Source organism: Petromyzon marinus, chromosome 60, assembly GCF_048934315.1.
Source record: "Petromyzon marinus isolate PM22_M1 ecotype Great Lakes invasive population chromosome 60, UKy_Petmar_22M1.pri1.0, whole genome shotgun sequence".
NCBI lineage: Eukaryota > Metazoa > Chordata > Hyperoartia > Petromyzontiformes > Petromyzontidae > Petromyzon > Petromyzon marinus.
In genome coordinates, this window is record NC_133726.1 from 1,328,345 (window position 1) to 1,347,825 (window position 19,481).

At 46.1% G+C, this 19,481-nt stretch overlaps 1 protein-coding gene across 1 annotated transcript; it reads right to left on the reverse strand.

The window, feature by feature from the left end:
* Positions 1–933: 933 nt before the first annotated feature.
* On the reverse strand, positions 934–18,256 carry MRPS35 (mitochondrial ribosomal protein S35). The gene is made up of 8 exons (XM_032976638.2): positions 18,011–18,256; positions 15,997–16,055; positions 13,346–13,513; positions 12,709–12,769; positions 11,287–11,426; positions 5,696–5,805; positions 2,664–2,733; positions 934–1,800 (listed from the first exon to the last, which is right to left on the reverse strand). Exons 1-8 carry the CDS (start codon positions 18,213–18,215, stop codon positions 1,510–1,512), a joined length of 1,104 nt encoding a protein of 367 aa, XP_032832529.2. The 5' UTR covers positions 18,216–18,256; the 3' UTR covers positions 934–1,509.
* Positions 18,257–19,481: the final 1,225 nt, after the last annotated feature.

The following is a 19,481-nucleotide window of genomic DNA, read 5'->3' on the forward strand; positions in this document are numbered from 1 at the left end:
TTAGGGCGAGTGAGACAGCAGCCAGCTTACTTAGGGCGCGTGAGACAGCAGCCAGTTTACTTAGGGTAGAGTGAAACGGTGGCCATCTTACTTTGGGAAAAGAACGAGACGGTGGCCATCTTACTCAGGGGACTGAGATGGTGCTCATCTTACTTCGGGAGAGTGAGGCAGTGGCCATCTTACTTAGGGCAGAGCGAGGCTATGGCCATCTTTCCTTAGGGGAGACTGAAACGGTGTTCATCTTACTTAGGGAGAATGAGATGGTGTCATCTTAGGGGAGAGCGCAACGGTGGCCATCTTACTTAGGGTACAGAACTAGATAGTGGCCATCTTCCTTAGGGAAGAGACCGAGACGGCAGCCATCTTCCTTTGGGAGACGTTCAATCGTGTAACGAAAATACAGCAGAGATGGGAGGAGGGGTTGTTAACCCAAATTTTAAAGGGAAAAAAAGCGACGTCGCTATAATAGAAGACGAAATTATGGAGATATCACAAAACTACTTCTGACTTCCAATAAGTAATGGTTGACTTAAAGCTTTCGTGGCTGCAGGAATTCATATTCTTTGGGTCTTTCGGTAAAGTCACGTAGATAGGTTCAAAGAAAATAACAAAATATAAGAAAAAATTACTACGTTTCGATCTCAACACAACCGTTCCTGATGACAAACGCTTGTGTTGCGATCGAAACGTCGTAGTTTTTATTATTATTTTATTTTCTTTGAACCTATCTACGTGACTTTACCGAAAGACCCAAAGATTAAGTCATGGTTGTCGTGTTTTTGTTTGTTATACGATCCCCTTAAAACATTCGTGTTTATCTGTAAGCCTCAATTCCTGCCAATGCCAATTGTGTTGAAAGGGAGAGGTTTGTTTTGGATTGGAGGCCATTCAGAGTGAACCACAGACGAACGCCAAGGAAATGAATCAAACGTCTTCAGTCAAAAGTTTAATCGCTCCAGCGAACGTAAATGCATTCTCTACCTTGCAATTGCAAGCATCGTTCTTGCACAAATAATAAACCATTCACGTACACAACGTGGTACGCGTAGCAGAGCTGTAGCAAGGATGCCGCCAGTTCTTATCAACTATCAAGCGCACGTTACACGGGACTGGAATCGCGTGCGTAAGAATCAAACGTTTTCCATTGGTACACGTCGTCAAAGGGTTTACGTGACCCCTGCAGCGACCAGAGGCCGCTGCATTCATAACGCGAATCGGGATATATAATGCGATGATTGTAGCAGGGAACACATCGTTTATAACGTGGATGCGAAGTGAACAGAACTAAGTCGCACGAGTAAGCAGCGTAGCACCGCACAAGGCGGGATGCTGCTGGATACTTCTAGATGCTACCCACGCGCCCTCAGGTACCACATGTTCTCGCGGACCCGTGCCTTTACCCTACAATGTATATTATTCATCACGACGCGATGCTTTCCAATCACGCGCCGTTCCTTTCAGGAACGCAAAACGCTGTCGCGTTGTCGGACGACAGACCGTCACTCGCGACTACTGAGCCCTCAGCCGCAGGAGCCTCTTCACGGAATCCTTGTAGGCCGCGATCCTGTCCTCCGTGTCGCCCAGGTTCTTGAGCTCCGTCACCGTCTTCCTGTAGCTCTCCACGTCGTTCGGCATTGGGAGCCGTGGGTCGCTCGGCGCCTCCTCCTCCTCCTCCGCTTTGCCACGCGACTGCCGAATTCGCGACAGCAGTTCGGCCAGGTTGCGCTCGGAAGGGCTCTTCTCCCACACGTACTCCTCCTGATCGGCGTCCGTCTTCTCGGCCTCCCACGGCTCCACTTTCTGAAGGTCAGAATAAACAGGCACGTGCGTATGTACGCACGTATGCAGGTGTTGAACTCTACGCAGCCAACCGTGCTAATTGGTGGCGCAGGGGGAAGGACAACCGAGTGAACACAAAAAAACAGTTCTAAAGAAAAGTTTTCAATCTCGATTTAGAAGTGCATGGCTCCAGTGGCTTGATGATGTGGTGATGGTGATGATAAGGTGGTGATGGTATATTATGAATGTTGAACGCCTTTCGCACCGTACATAACCAACTGTGCCCATGTGCATTGTGGGGGGAACAACAAAACTAAATACAAAAAGCAGTTCGAAAGAAGCGAGTTTTCAATTAACATTTAAAAGAAAGAGCACAGCTCCCAGTGATTCTGATACAGCCGCCCCTTGTTTACATCGAAGTGGCGTTTCGGGAGCGCTTGGCACGTGGAGAAGCAACTCACATCACCATCTCAACGCGTTTAAAAGGGCAACCCCAGAGTGGCAGCCGTCCCTGTGCGGCACACGGTGACTCGGAAATTTGGCCTGCAATCAGTACATTACTCTGCCAGTAGGAGGCGATGATTGCTGCTATGTTGTCATGTCTAGGGCACCCCCACTGGCAGCTGTCCCTGTGCGGGACACGGTGATTCGGCACGTATCCTGTAAAATCGGTAAAAGATGTCCGTAGGGGGAGATGATCGCTACGCGCAAAGCCGGCTGAGTAAATTGAAGACCGCGCGGGCATTCAAAGCTAAAACATGAGCACTATTATCATCACTGCGTGCGCATGATTTTGGAGCCAATGCTATGATTCGCAATTGATTTGATTGGTTTGGCCAGCGGGTAATAATCCAACGTAGAAGCCCTGTCGCCTGGATACTTACACAAGATTCATAGTAGAGGATGGTCAAAAGATACATTGCGTAGTCGTGGTTCTGTTTCCGAACCGGACACCTAAAAAACAATAACAGGGGGTAAGGACGTGATTACGCGCGCTTCCAAGTCCAAATTATTAAGTACAGTGAGGGAAAAAAGTATTTGATCCCCTGCTGATTTTGTACGTTTGCCCACTGACAAAGAAACGATCAGTCTATAATTTTAATGGTAGGTTTATTTGAACAGCGAGAGACAGAATAACAAGAAAATCCAGAAAAACGCATGTCAAAAATGTTATAAATTGATTTGCATTTTAATGAGGGAAATAAGTATTTGACCCCCTCTCAATCAGAAAGATTTTTGGCTCCCAAGTGTCTTTAATACAGGTAACGAGCTGAGTTTAGGAGCACACTCTTAAAGGGAGTGCTCCTAATCTCAGCTTGTTACCTGTATAAAAGATACCTGTCCACAGAAGCAATCAATCAGATTCCAAACTCTCCACCATGGCCAAGACCAAAGAGCTCTCCAAGGATGTCAGGGACAATATTGTAGACCTACACAAGACTGGAATGGGCTACAAGACCATTGCCAAGCAGCTTGGTGAGGTGACAACAGTTGGTGCGATTATTCGCAAATGAAAGAAACACAAAAGAACTGTCAATCTCCCTCGGCCTGGAGCTCCATGCAAGATCTCACCTCGTGGAGTTGCAATGATCACGAGAACGGTGAGGAATCAGCCCAGAACTACACGGGAGGATCTTGTCAATGATCTCAAGGCAGCTGGGACCATAGTCACCAAGAAAATAATTGGTAACACACTACGCCGTGAAGGACTGAAATCCTGCAGCGCCCGCAAGGTCCCCCTGCTCAAGAAAGCACATACACATGCCCGTCTGAAGTTTGCCAATGAACATCTGAATGATTCAGAGGACAACTGGGTGAAAGTGTTGTGGTCAGATGAGACCAAAATGGAGCTCTTTGGCATCAACTCAACTCGCCGTGTTTGGAGGAGGAGGAATGCTGCCTATGACCCCAAGAAACATTATGCTTTGAGGGTGTTTTTCTGCTAAGGGGACAGGACAACTTCACCGCATCAAATGGACGGGGCCATGTACCGTCAAATCTTGGGTGAGAACCTCCTTCCCTCAGCCAGGGCATTGAAAATGGGTCGTGGATGGGTATTCCAGCATGACAATGACCGAAAACACACGGCCAAGGCAACAAAGGAGTGGCTTAAGAAGAAGCACATTAAGGTCCTAGAGTGGCCTAGCCAGTCTCCAGACCTTAATCCCATAGAAATTCTGTGGAGAGAGCTGAAGGTTCGAGTTGCCAAACGTCAGCCTCGAAACCTTAATGACTTGGAGAAGATCTGCAAAGAGGAGTGGGACAAAATCCCTCCTGAGATGCGTGCATGACTTAGTACTTGGTGGCAAAGCCCTTGCCAACAAGGGCTTTGCCACCAAGTACTAAGTCATGTTTTGCAGAGGGGTCAAATACTTATTTCCCTCATTAAAATGCAAATCAATTCATAACATTTTTGACATGCATTTTTCTGGATTTTGTTGTTGTTATTCTGTCTCTCACTGTTCAAATAAACCTACCATGAAAATTATAGACTGATCATTTCTTTGTCAGTGGGCAAACGTACAAAATCAGCAGGGGATCAAATACCTTTTTTCCCTCACTGTAGTGCTTGCCTCCGCATGTTACAGACATCATTTTGACCGTACAGGTAAGTCAGTGTCCCACCCATCACAACCTCTTCCGAAATTACACCGACATCCTATTCCTAACCTGCAAGTTGCTTACCCAATCCTTTCGTCAAGTTTCTAGCATCCTGCTGCTGCTGCTGCCCCTGCTGCTGCTGCTGCCCCTGCTGCTGCTGCTGCCCCTGCTGCTGCTGAGCCTCCCTCACCGTGGGTTGGCGACGCAAGGACACGCGCGGTCGTGTGGATTTTTCTCCGAGTCCTCCGGTTTTTCCCTCCACATTTGGAATTTTAAAAAATCAGGTGTCTAGAGTATTTGGCTGCTGCTATAAATTTCCACATTAAGATAAGCCACTTCGTTGAACTATCGTTTGTGATAGCCAGGTCGTTTATAAACAAAGTCAATAGCTCATTGTGCTTTAGCTTACCTCTCCTTTTCTTATATACAGATAGTCCCCGACTTACGATGGTCCCCGACTAACGATGGTCCCCGACTTACGATGGTCCCCGACTTAGGACGGCCCCCGACTTACGACGGCCCCCGACTAACGATGGTCCCCCGCTTACGATATTTCGATCTGACGATGGCGACAGCGATACGACAAAAATTGTGAAATATTTAAAATTTCGCACGGCAGGCAAACGCAGCAGCGTACTGCAAGGTACGATACTGTAACTTGATCATCGCCATCCTCCTCTTCCGACAACTAAGTTAATGTAGCCATCAACAACCTGACATCATTCAAGTATGCAGACGATGGACAGAATCTTGAATATGATACGTTACCATACGTTCAATGCGTGTATGATACGTAGCTTTAGCGATTTCATGTTAGGGTTACGTTCAATGCACGTTAAAAGTTTTTTTTATAGCAGATAGGATTGTTTCCTGAAAAAAAACTTTCTACGAAATTGCAGTTCATATAGGTAGGCTAAGAATTTACCTTGTTTTTTTACTTTACATTTCACTGTGCAATACAGTATTGTAATTAATAAATACATACGGTATATATATTCTTGGTTCTTTTGGTAAAGTCACCACGTAGAAGGGAAGCAACAAAATAATAAAAAAACAATAAAATCCTCACGACGTTTCGACCGCAACACAAGCAATCGCCATCAGGTGTGAAAACCACGGCAAGAAAACTTGAAAAAAAAGTGGCGGTCATTTTTTTTTTAACGTCACAGCACCACGGAGAGCGATTTGGCAGTTTGTTCAGGTGGACGAGTCCATCTGTGTTCGAGAAAGAGGAGGAGGGCGGCGGGGGGAGACGAGAGAGCGCGCGGCGCGTCACATCACAGCGGCTGTCCGGCGCGGTGTCGTCGCCACGAACCTCTCCGTCCTGATGGCGAGAACGTCGGTCGCCTTGTCGTAACGGTCTCCCACCAGCTTGACGAGCTTCCTTCTCGCGTGGTCGTCCAACTTGAGGCTGGACAGCCGGACCTGCGAATTTAAATCGCGGAGACGACACGCAGACGCTGCAGACGTCCGAGCCAGCTGCACGCGTGCCGAGGGGAGCGTGTGCGGCACCAGGACACACCGGTGTGTTTAAAGCAATACGGCAAAACCTCGGGATCGCGAGTAACTGGGTCTGCGAGTGTTTTGCAAGACGAGCAAAATTTGTAAATAAGCATTAATTTGATGAACGAGCGAGGGTCTCAGCAATACGAGTAGTGTAACGTGTACACGCTTTGTACTGCCGAGCGTCACCTGATCACAACTGATATACGAGTGCTTTGATATACAGGGTGCTTTGGATTGCAAACACGTTTCCGGAACGAATTATGCTCGCAATCCAAGGTTTTACTGTATATTTAAAATATAAATAGAGTGGAACCCTTCGTAACGACGGTTTTTGGTTCCACGAAACCGGTCGTTAAGTGATTTGGTCGTTAAGCGAGTATAGTAAATACACGTTAATGGCTAAGTTCCTTCCGATGGCATCGAAAGTGATCCTTTTTCACCCAAAAAATGTACTTTATAATATTTGAACAATGGATATTAACACGTAAAGATACTAACAACATTATGAACACATGCTATTGTAGGTAAACATTAATTAACTAGCTTGTTTGCCCATCCTCGGAATGGAAGTTGTAATATTTACAAATAAATTGAGCACAGTATAATTGTATCGTGTGTAAATTTAATGGCAGTGAATCTGGCACGAAACAAAGTCATCAAACGCTTCACTGCATTTCACTGTAGCACTGTATGTAACTGACCTTCAATTTGTTCAAATTCACAGCTCTGATACTTTAGTATCTTCTGCTTTCGGTCGCTGGGGTTGAAATAAATTGGAATTCGATACAATATCTGGAAAAATCACTGAGAAATGTCTATTTTACTATAATGTAGAAGCTTAAATTAGACTTACCTTTCGTCTAAAGTATTGTTAGAAATAAAGACACCAAATACACTTCACTTTAAATAAACGTCAAACTTAAAGCGAATTTGCAAAACAAAAATTAACTTTCTGCTCGACCTCATTCAGCGTAAGTGTCAAAATCCACCCGCTCATGAATATTAATGACTGGGGGTGGGGCGGGGGGTGCGGCATGTGGAGTGACGTCACGCACGTTACACACAAACACAGACATTCTTGGCTCATTGTAATAATAAACGCATTCATGAATATATACCGACAACAGCCCGTCGTTAAAAGGGGAATGGTCAGTAAGTGAACACATTGGGCTCGAAAGATGCCCGTCACACTATACTATATACACTACACTACTGTATACACTACACTACTATATACACTACGCTACTATACACACTACGCTACTATACACACTACGCTACTATACACACTACACTACTATACACACTACACTACTATACACACAACACTACTATACACACTACACTACTATACACGACACAACCATACACTCTACACTACTATACACACAGCACCACTATATACACTACACCACTATACACTACACTACTATACACACAACATCACTATACACTACACCACTATACACACAACACCACTATACACACAACACTACTATACACACAACACTACTATACACTACACCACTATACACACTACACCACTATACACACAACACTACTATACACACAACACTACTATACACTACACCACTATACACACTACACCACTATACACTACACTACTATACACACAACATCACTATACACTACACTACTATCGACACTACACTACTATACACACAACACTACTATACACACAACACTACTATACACTACACCACTATACACACTACACCACTATACACACTACACCACTATACACACTACACTACTATCGACACTACACTACTATACACACTACACTACTATACAAGCAACACTACTATACACACAACACTACTATACACTACTATACACACTACACTACTATACACACAACACTACTATACACTACACCACTATACACACTACACCACTATACACACTACACCACTATACACACTACACTACTATCGACACTACACTACTATACACACTACACTACTATACAAGCAACACTACTATACACACAACACTACTATACACTACTATACACACTACACTACTATACACACTACACTACTATACAAACTACACTACTATACACACAACACTACTATACACACTACACTACTATCGACACTACACTACTATACACACTACACGACTATATACACTACACTACTATACACACTACACTACTATCGACACTACACTACTATACACACTACACCACTATACACACTACACTACTATACAAACTACACTACTATACACACTACACCACTATACACACTACACTACTATACACACTACACTACTATACACACAACACTACTATACACTACACTACTATACACACTACACTACTATACACACTACACTACTATAGACACTACACTCCTATACACACTACACTACTATACACACTACACTACTATACACACAACACTACTATACGCACTACACTACTATACACTACACTACCATACACACTACACCACTATACACACTACACTACTATACAAACTACACTACTATACACACAACACTACTATACACACTACACTACTATACACACTACACGACTATATACACTACACAACTATACACACTACACTACTATACACTACACTGCTATACACTACACTACTATACACTACACTGCTATATACTACACTACACTATACACACTACACTACTATATACACTACACTACTATACACTACACTATACACTACTCTACACTATACACACTACACTACTATATACACTACACTACTACAAACACAACACTACGATACATTACACTATACACTACACTGCTATACACTACTATGCGCTACACTACTATACACACTACACTACTATAAACACAGCACTACTATACACACTACACTACTATAAACACAGCACTACTATACACTACACTACTATACACTACACACTACACTACTATACACTACACTATACACTACTATATACACTACACTGCTATACACACTACACTACTATAAACACAACACTAGTATACACTACACTAATATACACTACACTACTATAAAGTAAGGGAAAAAAGTATTTGATCCCCTGCTGATTTTGTATGTTTGCCCACTGACAAAGAAATGATCAGTCTATAATTTTAATGGTAGGTTTATTTGAACAGTGAGAGACAGAATAACAAAAATCCAGAAAAACGCAATTTATAACATTTTTGACGCATATCAAAAAAGTTATAAATTGATTTGCATTTTAATGAGGGAAATAAGTATTTGACCCCCTCTCAATCAGAAAGATTTCTGGCTCCCAGGTGTCTTTTATACAGGTAATGAGCTGAGACTAGGAGCACACTTTTAAAGGGAGTGCTCCTAATCTCAGCTTGTTACCTGTATAAAAGACACCTGTCCACAGAAGCAATCAATCAATCAGATTCCAAACTCTCCACCATGGCCAAGACCAAAAAGCTCTCCAAGGATGTCAGGGACAAGATTGTAGACCTATACAAGGCTGGAATGGGCTACAAGACCATTGGCAAGCAGCTTGGAGATAAGGTGACAACAGTTGGTGTGATTATTCGCAAATGGAAGAAACACAAAAGAACTGTCAATTTCCCTCGGCCTGGAGCTCCATGCAAGATCTCACCTTGTGGAGTTGCAATGATCATGAGAACGGTGAGGAATCAGCCCAGAACTACACGGGAGGATCTTGTCAATGATCTCAAGGCAGCTGGGACCATAGTTACCAAGAAAACAATTGGTAACACACTACGCCGTGAAGGACTGAAATCCTGCAGCGCCCGCAAGGTCCCCCTGCTCAAGAAAGCACATATACATGCCCGTCTGAAGTTTGCCAATGAACATCTGAATGATTCAGAGGACAACTGGGTGAAAGTGTTGTGGTCAGATGAGACCAAAATGGAGCTCTTTGGCATCAACTCAACTCGCCGTGTTTGGAGGAGGAGGAATGCTGCCTATGACCCCAACAACACCATCCCCACCGTCAAACATGGAGGTGGAAACATTATGCTTTGGGGGTGTTTTTCTGCTAAGGGGACAGGACAACTTCACCGCATCAAAGGGACGATGGACGGGGCCATGTACCGTCAAATCTTGGGTGAGAACCTCCTTCCCTCAGCCAGGGCATTGAAAATGGGTCGTGGATGGGTATTCCAGCATGACAATGACCCAAAACACATGGCCAAGGCAACAAAGGAGTGGCTCAAGAAGAAGCACATTAAGGTCCTGGAGTAGCCTAGCCAGTCTCCAGACCTTAATCCCATAGAAAATCTGTGGAGGGAGCTGAAGGTTCGAGTTGCCAAACGTCAGCCTCGAAACCTTAATGATTTGGAGAAGATCTGCAAAGAGGAGTGGGACAAAATCCCTCCTGAGATGTGTGCAAACCTGGTGGCCAACTACAAGAAACTCTGACCTCTGTGATTGCCAACAAGGGTTTTGTCACCAAGTACTAAGTCATGTTTTGCAGAGGGGTCAAATACTTATTTCCCTCATTAAAATGCAAATCAATTCATAAAAATTTTGACATGCGTTTTTCTGGATGTTTTTGTTGTTATTCTGTCTCTCACTGTTCAAATAAACCTACCATTAAAATTATAGACTGATCATTTCTTTGTCAGTGGGCAAACGTACAAAATCAGCAGGGGATCAAATACTTTTTTCCCTCACTGTACACTACACTACTATACACTACACTGCTATATACTACACGACACTATACACTACACTATACACTACACATTGGGCTATATGGAGGTCCGTTGTTAAGCGATTAGTCGTTAACAAGGGTGCTCTCGTTAAGAGGGGTTTTACTCTTTTTAAATACAAATTTTTTTTATTATCATTAAAAATAAAAATTACTCCAGCAATGACTCCGCTCTTCGCTGCCAAAAACAAAAGAGTTGAGGCGCCACGCACGAGCTCTCGCTCAGGCACAGAGATCTGCTGCTGCCGTTTCAACGTGGAACGATCTCCGGGATTCGCCCTGGCGTGCCGCCAGCCTCGGCTTAAACCTTTTTCCCGGGTTCCGAGACGTCTCCAAGTCGCGGGGTCGGTGGGGGGTCCCCCGTTGACCGCTGAGCCGAGGAACGCGCGAGCGGTTCAGCGGCCATTTTATTCGTAGAGGCGTAGCGACCGCTGTAATCTAAAGACGCTGCGGTGACCGTAGCGACCGCACTCTACCGGCGCCAAACTGTGCCACGCGCGCTCCCGCACGGCCTTTTACTTCCGATCCCACTCGGGTGATGTACGCGGCACGCCGTCGAGAACAGGAGGAGAACACACGAACTCCGCACGGAAAGGTGCAAGGGAGTCAGGAAATCGAACCCTAGGCCCCTGTTGCCGCGAGGGGCGAGGTGTCACCGCCGCGGGCTCGCTTTAAAATGCACGACTTGCGGGAGCTCACGGAGAGGTTGACGATGCGGGCGTTGGCGTTGCGTAGCGAGGGCCCTGCTGACACGTAGTCCGTGCTCTGCACCTCCAGGGGGAAGTACTCCTCACACTTCTCGTCCGAGTCGAGCCCGGCCGGCCACTCCGTGCAAAACTCTGCCCCGGGGCGACAATGGGAGAGGAGGAGGAGGAGGAGGGGGGAGAAGGATGAAACAGACGGGAACGTTTTGCCAAAATTCACTCGGAACAAGTAGCGAGTTTCCACAGCACGATATCACGATAGGTCACGATGGGTTAGGCCACGTAGTAGCGGTCCGAGCCAATTCGGGCCGTCAAGACCCCCCCCACCACCCCGCCGCCATCGCCCGACACGACCAAAGGGACCGCCGCCGCGTACGAGCTGTTTTAACGCACCGCCCGTTATCGTTTCGGCTCGCCGGTAAGCCAAAGAGCGATCGATTCCCACCACCGAATACAGCGATTGTAGATCGCGGTCGATTTTTGCTGGGTCAGATCGCCCGCGGAAGGTAAACGTTTTGCCGTACACCCCTCCTCCGCCCGACACAGCCAATGAACGCTTTCCCGTTCCGAGACGTCCGCTAGTTTTACACCGTCGGCGTTCCGGTCACTGCCGAATCTCGGAACTCGCGAGCGGCTCGGCGTTAATTGTATCAATAAAGTTATTTTATTCAAGTTTTTCTTCCGGTCCCTTTCCGGTGACGTACGTGGACGGGAAAGGGTTAATAAGGGGCGTCTTGTGATGAAAAAAAACGTGGCCAATTTATTACTGCTTCAGCAGCACCATCGTAGTGTGATGGTGACGACTTAAAACACATTCTCCTGCGGAGGGAGCTGGTAGGAACGTTGGGTTGCTCGGTCAATGGCCAGGGTCAACGGCGGCACCACCACGTGGTGTATTCAGCACAATATGCCCGACTGTGAGGGCGGGCACAAGCCGGCGTGAGTAGGTTAAACGTTGAGTTTTATAAGGGCACCACGGGGTGACCAGCCCCTCCCCATCCAGCCCCACCCCTCCCACCCCCCACCCAGCCCCACCCAGCCCCTCCCCACCGTCCCCACCCAGCCCCTCCCCACCCTCCCCTCCCCACCCAGCCCCTCCCCACCGTCCCCACCCTCCCCTCCCCACCCAGCCCCTCCCCACCCTCCCCTCCCCACCCAGCCAATCCCCACCCAGCCCTCTCCACCCAGCCCCACCCCTCCCATTTTTGGATGCAGGATGGACGGACACAATATACCCCTGTGGGCTGCTGGTGTAGTAACCAGGAGGTTCCTACCAGTAAAAGCAATAATCTACCAGTGAATTGACCGATGATGACGGCTGATGATGATGACGGCTGATGATGATGACGGCTGATGATGATGACGGCTGATAATGGTGATGACTGCGGATGAGGACGTCGATTAACCCACACCTTACCTTTCAGGGCGGCACAATGTTTCTCGATGGCCGGTGGGGTAAGATGCAAAAAATTGGCGACCTGTAACACATGGGTAAGGATTTGTAGTCATTTGGCGCTTAAATGACGTGGCATACATTTAACCATGTGTACAGTTATTCAAAGATATATACATAATGCTAACTAAATGCTAACCCAAACTTGAATGGTTAATAATGTAAATAATTTGTTTCATTAGACCTCCTTTGCCAGTACCAAAATATAATAATAGGGTTTTCCCCCTTTTTTCTGGCAACAAAACTGAAACCTTTTTACAAGGAATCATGTTACTGCATTAACCACAATACTTGTGGTCAAAATGCAAACAAAAAACATACCCTGATAATATACGATGCACCGTCCTTGAAACTGATTGGTCCACACCAGAGACGGCTTTCTTTTGAACCTCGTCTTAATTGGTGCTAGACCACATGACGCCTAAAGGCGCTACACAGCTCAAAGACAATGCCACTATCAAAGTGTATGTAAGTTGAATTTCTTTTGCACCACACATAGCCAACCGGGCTAATCGGAGGTGCGGGGGGTAGGACGACAAACCAAACACACAAAAATCAGTTTGAAAGAAACGAGGTCTCAATCGGTCCCTCAATTGCTCACTTTGATGAGCTCCAGGTTCCCCCACTTGTCCGGGGGAGCCGCGTTCCGCAGCGGGTATCCCATGCGGAGAGGCAGGGGCACGGCGGCCGGCTTGAAGGAGGCGGCCGTGGCGTAGACATTGCTCCAGTCCTGGTCTGGCTTCATTCTCTCGCTCCGCAGCGTAGAATTCTGTCACACGGAACATTGCGCAAAGGGATTAAAGACTCCCGCCACGAACATTCCAAACAGGGATGGATTCATTGACGCTGCCGTGCACCGGGCGTGTGCGGGGAAGAATGGCGGGAGCGATTCACACGCCGCACCATGAACACAAACACTCGAGTATCATCGTCGTCGTCATCATCGTCGTCATCACGACCCGTCATTTGTTTCGACGTCCTTACCTCGCTGCATCGATTTTTGTACTTAGTCACCACCACACTTCAGCTGGCTTCGACACATTTGCACGTGACGGCGAGCCACTTCGTTGAGCTATCATTTGTGGCGGAGTCGCTTCTGAAAAAGAAGCTGATGGCTCGGTGGGCTTTCTCTGGTAAAATAAAATAGTTCAGTTTTATTTGTGCATATTGTTTTGCCGTGGTTTGCTTACCTTTCCTATATGTCGCACGATCGTCTTTTCGTATTGTTTGTTGTTGCAATGTTTTGACCCGCCCCCTACTGGACATCTGTGAAATAAAATAGCTTTATAGCTTATCGGATTACTCCTCCAGAGAAAATAAATATTCCAATTCTGAGTGGCGAGTGATACACGTGAACTGGTGCTGGGTATCTCTTTCACTCAACACGCACCAACCAGCGTAGTCAGGTACGGTCGAACAATCACCATAATCAACGCAGTGCGGGGGAAGCCTTCATTAAGCAGTGTTGGTCATGGCTTATAAGAGGAGATGGCCAGCTGCTGCTCCAAAGCCGTATGCAGCTAAGACAAGCTTCGTGCCGTTATTCACATTGCATTGTGGGTCTCTAAGACAAGCTTCATGACGTTATTCACGTTGCATTGTGGCTCTCTAAGACAAGCTTCGTGACGTTATTCACACTGCATTGTGGGTCTCTAAGACAAGCTTCATGACGTTATTCACATTGCATTGTGGGTCTCTAAGGCAAGCTTCGTGACGTTATTCACATTGCATTGTGGGTCTCTAAGACATGCTTCATGACGTTATTCACATGGCACTGTGGGTCTCTAAGACAAGCTTCATGACGTTAGTAACATTGCATTGTGGGTCTCTAAGACAAGCTTCGTGCTGTTATTCACATTGCATTGTGGGTCTCTAAGACAAGCTTCGTGACGTTATTCACATTGCATTGTGGGTCTCTAAGACAAGCTTCGTGACGTTATTCACACTGCATTGTGGGTCTCTAAGACAAGCTTCGTGACGTTATTCACATTGCATTGTGGGTCTCTAAGACATGCTTCATGACGTTATTCACATTGCATTGTGGGTCTCTAAGATATGCTTCATGACGTTATTCACATTGCATTGTGGGTCTCTAAGAAAAGCTTCATGACGTTATTCACATTGCATTGTGGGTCTCTAAGACAAGCTTCGTGACGTTATTCACATTGCATTGTGGGTCTCTAAGACAAGCTTCATGACGTTATTCACGTTGCATTGTGGGTCTCTAAGACAAGCTTCATGACGTTATTCACATTGCATTGTGGGTCTCTAAGACAAGCTTCGTGACGTTATTCACATTGCATTGTGGGTCTCTAAGACAAGCTTCATGACGTTATTCACGTTGCATTGTGGGTCTCTAAGACAAGCTTCGTGACGTTATTCACATTGCATTCTGGGTCTCTAAGACATGCTTCATGACGTTATTCACGTTGCATTGTGGGTCTCTAAGGCAAGCTTCGTTACGTTATTCACATTGCATTGTGGGTCTCTAAGACAAGCTTCGTGACGTTATTCACATTGCATTGTGGGTCTCTAAGACAAGCTTCATGACGTTATTCACGTTGCGTTGTGGGTCTCTAAGGCAAGCTTCGTTACGTTATTCACATTGCATTGTGGGTCTCTAAGACAAGCTTCGTGACGTTATTCACATTGCATTGTGGGTCTCTAAGACAAGCTTCATGACGTTATTCACGTTGCGTTGTGGGTCTCTAAGACAAGCTTCGTGACGTTATTCACATTGCATTCTGGGTCTCTAAGACATGCTTCATGACGTTATTCACGTTGCATTGTGGGTCTCTAAGGCAAGCTTCGTTACGTTATTCACATTGCATTGCGGCTCTTGAAACAGAGTTTTTTTTACCGAATTCGAAAAAAATGCCTCTACTTATTATTTTTGTTGCCGACCGCTGGCTTGTGATGATGAACAGAGTAAGACCGCTGGCTTGTGATGATGAACAGAGTAAGACGGCGTTCTTCACTCATTTTCAGAGGGGGGCCACTTTCGCCGATAAGACATCACCAGTGTGAGGGCCACCACAACATTCAAAACCATTGCGTGTTTGGACAGCACGATGATGAGGGACGGGGGGGGGGGGGGGTGTGTTTTCACTCTTTGTGTCTTGTCGGGGGACCGCACACGTCAGGGACGGCACGTCAGGGACCGCACTAAAGGCCACCAGGGCCCACCAGTGGCACGTGGTCCTTGCAATGAAGAACAGTGGTGTACAAGGATCCGTGCTTGGTATACCGCACCTCTATCCTGAGCCTCCATTTCTCTGGCTGGCGTACTCCTTTGTAAGATCCCTCCCCACCTGCTCCCACACATCAACAACAACAATAGCATTATCAACAATGGAATCAGTCATGCGGAAATGTATAGCAAAATACTCTGAACGCACGTTTCTAAATGTGGAGGGGAAAAAACCAGAGGATGCGGGGAACAATCCACACGACCGCAGGGAGAGAGAGACATGCAAACTCCACACATACAGGAGTCAGGGTCGGGATCGAACGCACGACCTCCTGCATACCAGGCGAGGTAGTTAACATATCCTAGCCACTGTGGCGCACCACATAGTTTGTTGTCCTTCCCCCGCACCTCCGATTAGCACGGTTGGCAACGTACGGTGCGAAAGAAGTTCAACATAAACACACATAAACAACATGAACAGCAACAGTCATCTATGACAGCTACAACCTCACCAATAACAGAGGCACTAAGCATTTGGGGCGTTGATATAACCCAGAGAAAGAGCGTTTGCCACTTGCTTCAGAGGTTCTAGTCCCGCGGCTGCCCTGGTTAATACTGCGGTGGGTAATTACCATAACAGACTGAATAATTAAAATGTATAACGCGTATTCCATCCTGCATGAAAATCAGAATAAAACAAAAACAGAACCAGGGCAGCCGACCAAACTAACGCGGTAAGGTCACTTTAAAGAGATGGGTTTTCAAAGCAGACTTAAAATATATCTACCGACTCTGATTGCCTTGATTTCACGTGGCAAGGCGTTCCATAACTACGCGTGACAGTAATTGCAAAAGAGTAAGCCACTGCGTATCGGTGTCACGGTGTCAAATTCACCAACTTTTTATTCTTCAAATTCCCGTTAAACAACGAAATTGGGAAACGCACAGCAATCACACCCAGCCATCACTCACGGAAATCGGTGCCCCCTTACTTTGAAAACCATAGCAGCATTCGGCCGATTCTTTCATGGGTGAACCACGCACGATCTATCTCCATATATATAAAAGGCAAAGTTGTGAATGTGTGTCTGTTCAAAATGTTCAGCGTACTTCCCGACATGCAACAAACTTGAAATTTGCCATGTGGGTACTTTCCAGACTGTACACCATGCAAAAATTATACAAATAGACTTTTGGTTTTTTTTTGGGGGGGGAGCTCAATAATGCATTTATTTTTTGCACGGCAAATGAGCTGTGACGTCAAATCTGTCACGTGACGCATTGTAGTATAGCGGTTAGCGTGCTGTCTGTGTGTGTAATCTGTGTGTCTGTGTGTGTGTGGAAGGGTAACGCATTGTAGTGTAGCGGTTAGCGCTACGCTGCGCTACGAACCCGGCGACCCGAGTTCGATTCCCGCTCACGGCCACCACCGGTGACGATTATTTTTACCGGTCCTGGGCCTCCCCGAGGTCGACTCAGCATCAAACGAGTAACTGCTCTGCTGTGTGAACATCGCCACTAGGGAGACAAAGGCGGCGAGCGTGGTGAATCCTGGTCCCGGACGAAGCCGGGTAGTACAGCTCCTATCACATATGCTGAAGCTACATAGGCAGCATGATGACTCTGCTGATGAAGGTGGTGATTGTGACCAACCTCCGTTTAGGAGATGTTTTTGCATTTGAACAAATGCTGCTCAAATTTAGCAATTCACTCAGACGGGGCCGTGCCGCTGATGGGATGTGTAATTGTTAATTGTTCGCATGTTTCCGGACAACTATGGGAATGCGTGCAACTGTAATACGCTCATTGCAGAATCTCTGTCGTGGAGGAATCCGATGAGCTATACATCTCTTTAAACTTCATTTGGAGCTATACATCTCTTTTTTTGACAGATGTCCAGAAGTGCCGCTTGATGGGATGTGTAAAAAAAATCAATTTTAATTGTTCGTGTTTGGGGGCAACTATGGGAAGGCGCGCACTGCAAAACACTTATTTAGTTTGCAAATAACAATAATAACAATTACAATAGATCATGGTGATGGTGATCGTGACGGCCTTGGCGCGAGCTACCGTCACCTTTACGAAAAGGCGACTTCCTCTTGCTGCTGCTGCCGCCGCCGCCGCCGCCGGTACTCGAGGAGGAGGGGGAGGAGGAGGAGGCAGCGAGACCCCGCGCGAGGAGCCGCAGGGGGAGGGAGATGTCGGCGTGAGGAGGAGAGAGGCGAAGTGTGAGAAGCCTGCACGAGGCGCGGTCCGCACGCCTCAGCATGGAGGCCGCCATTGTCACGACTGCGCCGGAACCGGATCCTCGGGCCTCCTCGCGGATCCGGTTCCTCTACGGCGCCCCCCCCCCCCCCGTTGTGACGTCACCGCTTGAATTGTTCCACTCTTGACGGAAGCAAAAATTATCCAACATGTGGCCGTCGCCTGACGAAGCTGGTTGTAATTACCTGCGAAACGTCGTACTCGGATTGTAAAGTGTTGTAGCTTGGCTCTCCAGTGACGAACCCTTACCGGTTGGCTGTGTCGGTCGGTGGCGGATTTAATGACACAACATTTATATATTTATCCACGGTACAACCCCCCCCCCCAAAAAAAACCTCTATCTTATCTTATATATTTATATATAAATACAAATGTAAATGTTCGTTTGTTCAAAATTTTAAATCTCCGAAAGCTCTTCACCGACTGCTTTGAAATTTTGACACAACGTTGCATTCGAATACACGCATGTTTATATATACCTACTATGGTTTTATATACCTACTATTATATAGATGTCACACCTGTGACAGGTAAAAATATGCTTTTTAAAAAAAAACAGCGCCATCTGTTGGACGTAAAAGCAACACACGCTATACTAAATATTTTACGATTCCATTTCAATGTTTCAGATTTACGATCCTTTTACGATTTCCCAAATTTCCAATTTTACGCTTCCATTTCAATGTTTCCGATTGCATTGTTAAATTGAATTTTCATCGATTTCGATTTATTTTCATTTCGATTTAATTATTTCGTGTGACGTTACATCAATCGCTGGAAGTTGGGAACAGAAAGGTGCCGGTTGATCTGACCTCAGGACGAATTTCATTGCCTCGTAACTTCTGCAATTTAGTGACGTCATAACAAGAATTGGTTGAAAAAGTATTTCCCAATATTCAAACCAATTATAAGAATCACGATTGGCTGAGCGAACGAGCTATTATTCTTGCGGCCAAGAACAAAGACGTCTAAGAAACTTAATATTATTCGGTCTAACATTCGAAGCGAGGCAGTCACATACACAAGTCCGTCGACACTGTTGTGGAAGCAGATGAAGCGGTTAATTATCCAACAGAAATTTTTGAATTCACTCGATCTGCCAGGGATGCCACCGCACGCACTGCAGTTGAAAATCGGCGTGACAATTATCATGTTGCGAAATATCAACCAGCCAAAGCTTTGCAACGGCACGTGGCTTGCAGTAAAAAAAAATTAATGAGCGAAGTCATTGAAGCAACAATCTTGACAGGACCTTTCAAAGGTGAAGATGTCCTCATTCCTC

Bases quoted from the DNA above. Each gene is read 5' to 3' on its own strand.
- MRPS35 (XM_032976638.2), bottom strand. From the start codon at position 18,215: ATGGCGGCCTCCATGCTGAGGCGTGCGGACCGCGCCTCGTGCAGGCTT. The intron at 12,770-13,345 runs GTGAGCAATTGA...CATGTGTTACAG, and splicing joins GGAACCTGGAGCTCATCAAA to GTCGCCAATTTTTTGCATCT. The intron at 2,734-5,695 runs GTTCGTGGCGAC...ATTGTTTTTTAG, and splicing joins CTCGCCATCAGGACGGAGAG to GTGTCCGGTTCGGAAACAGA.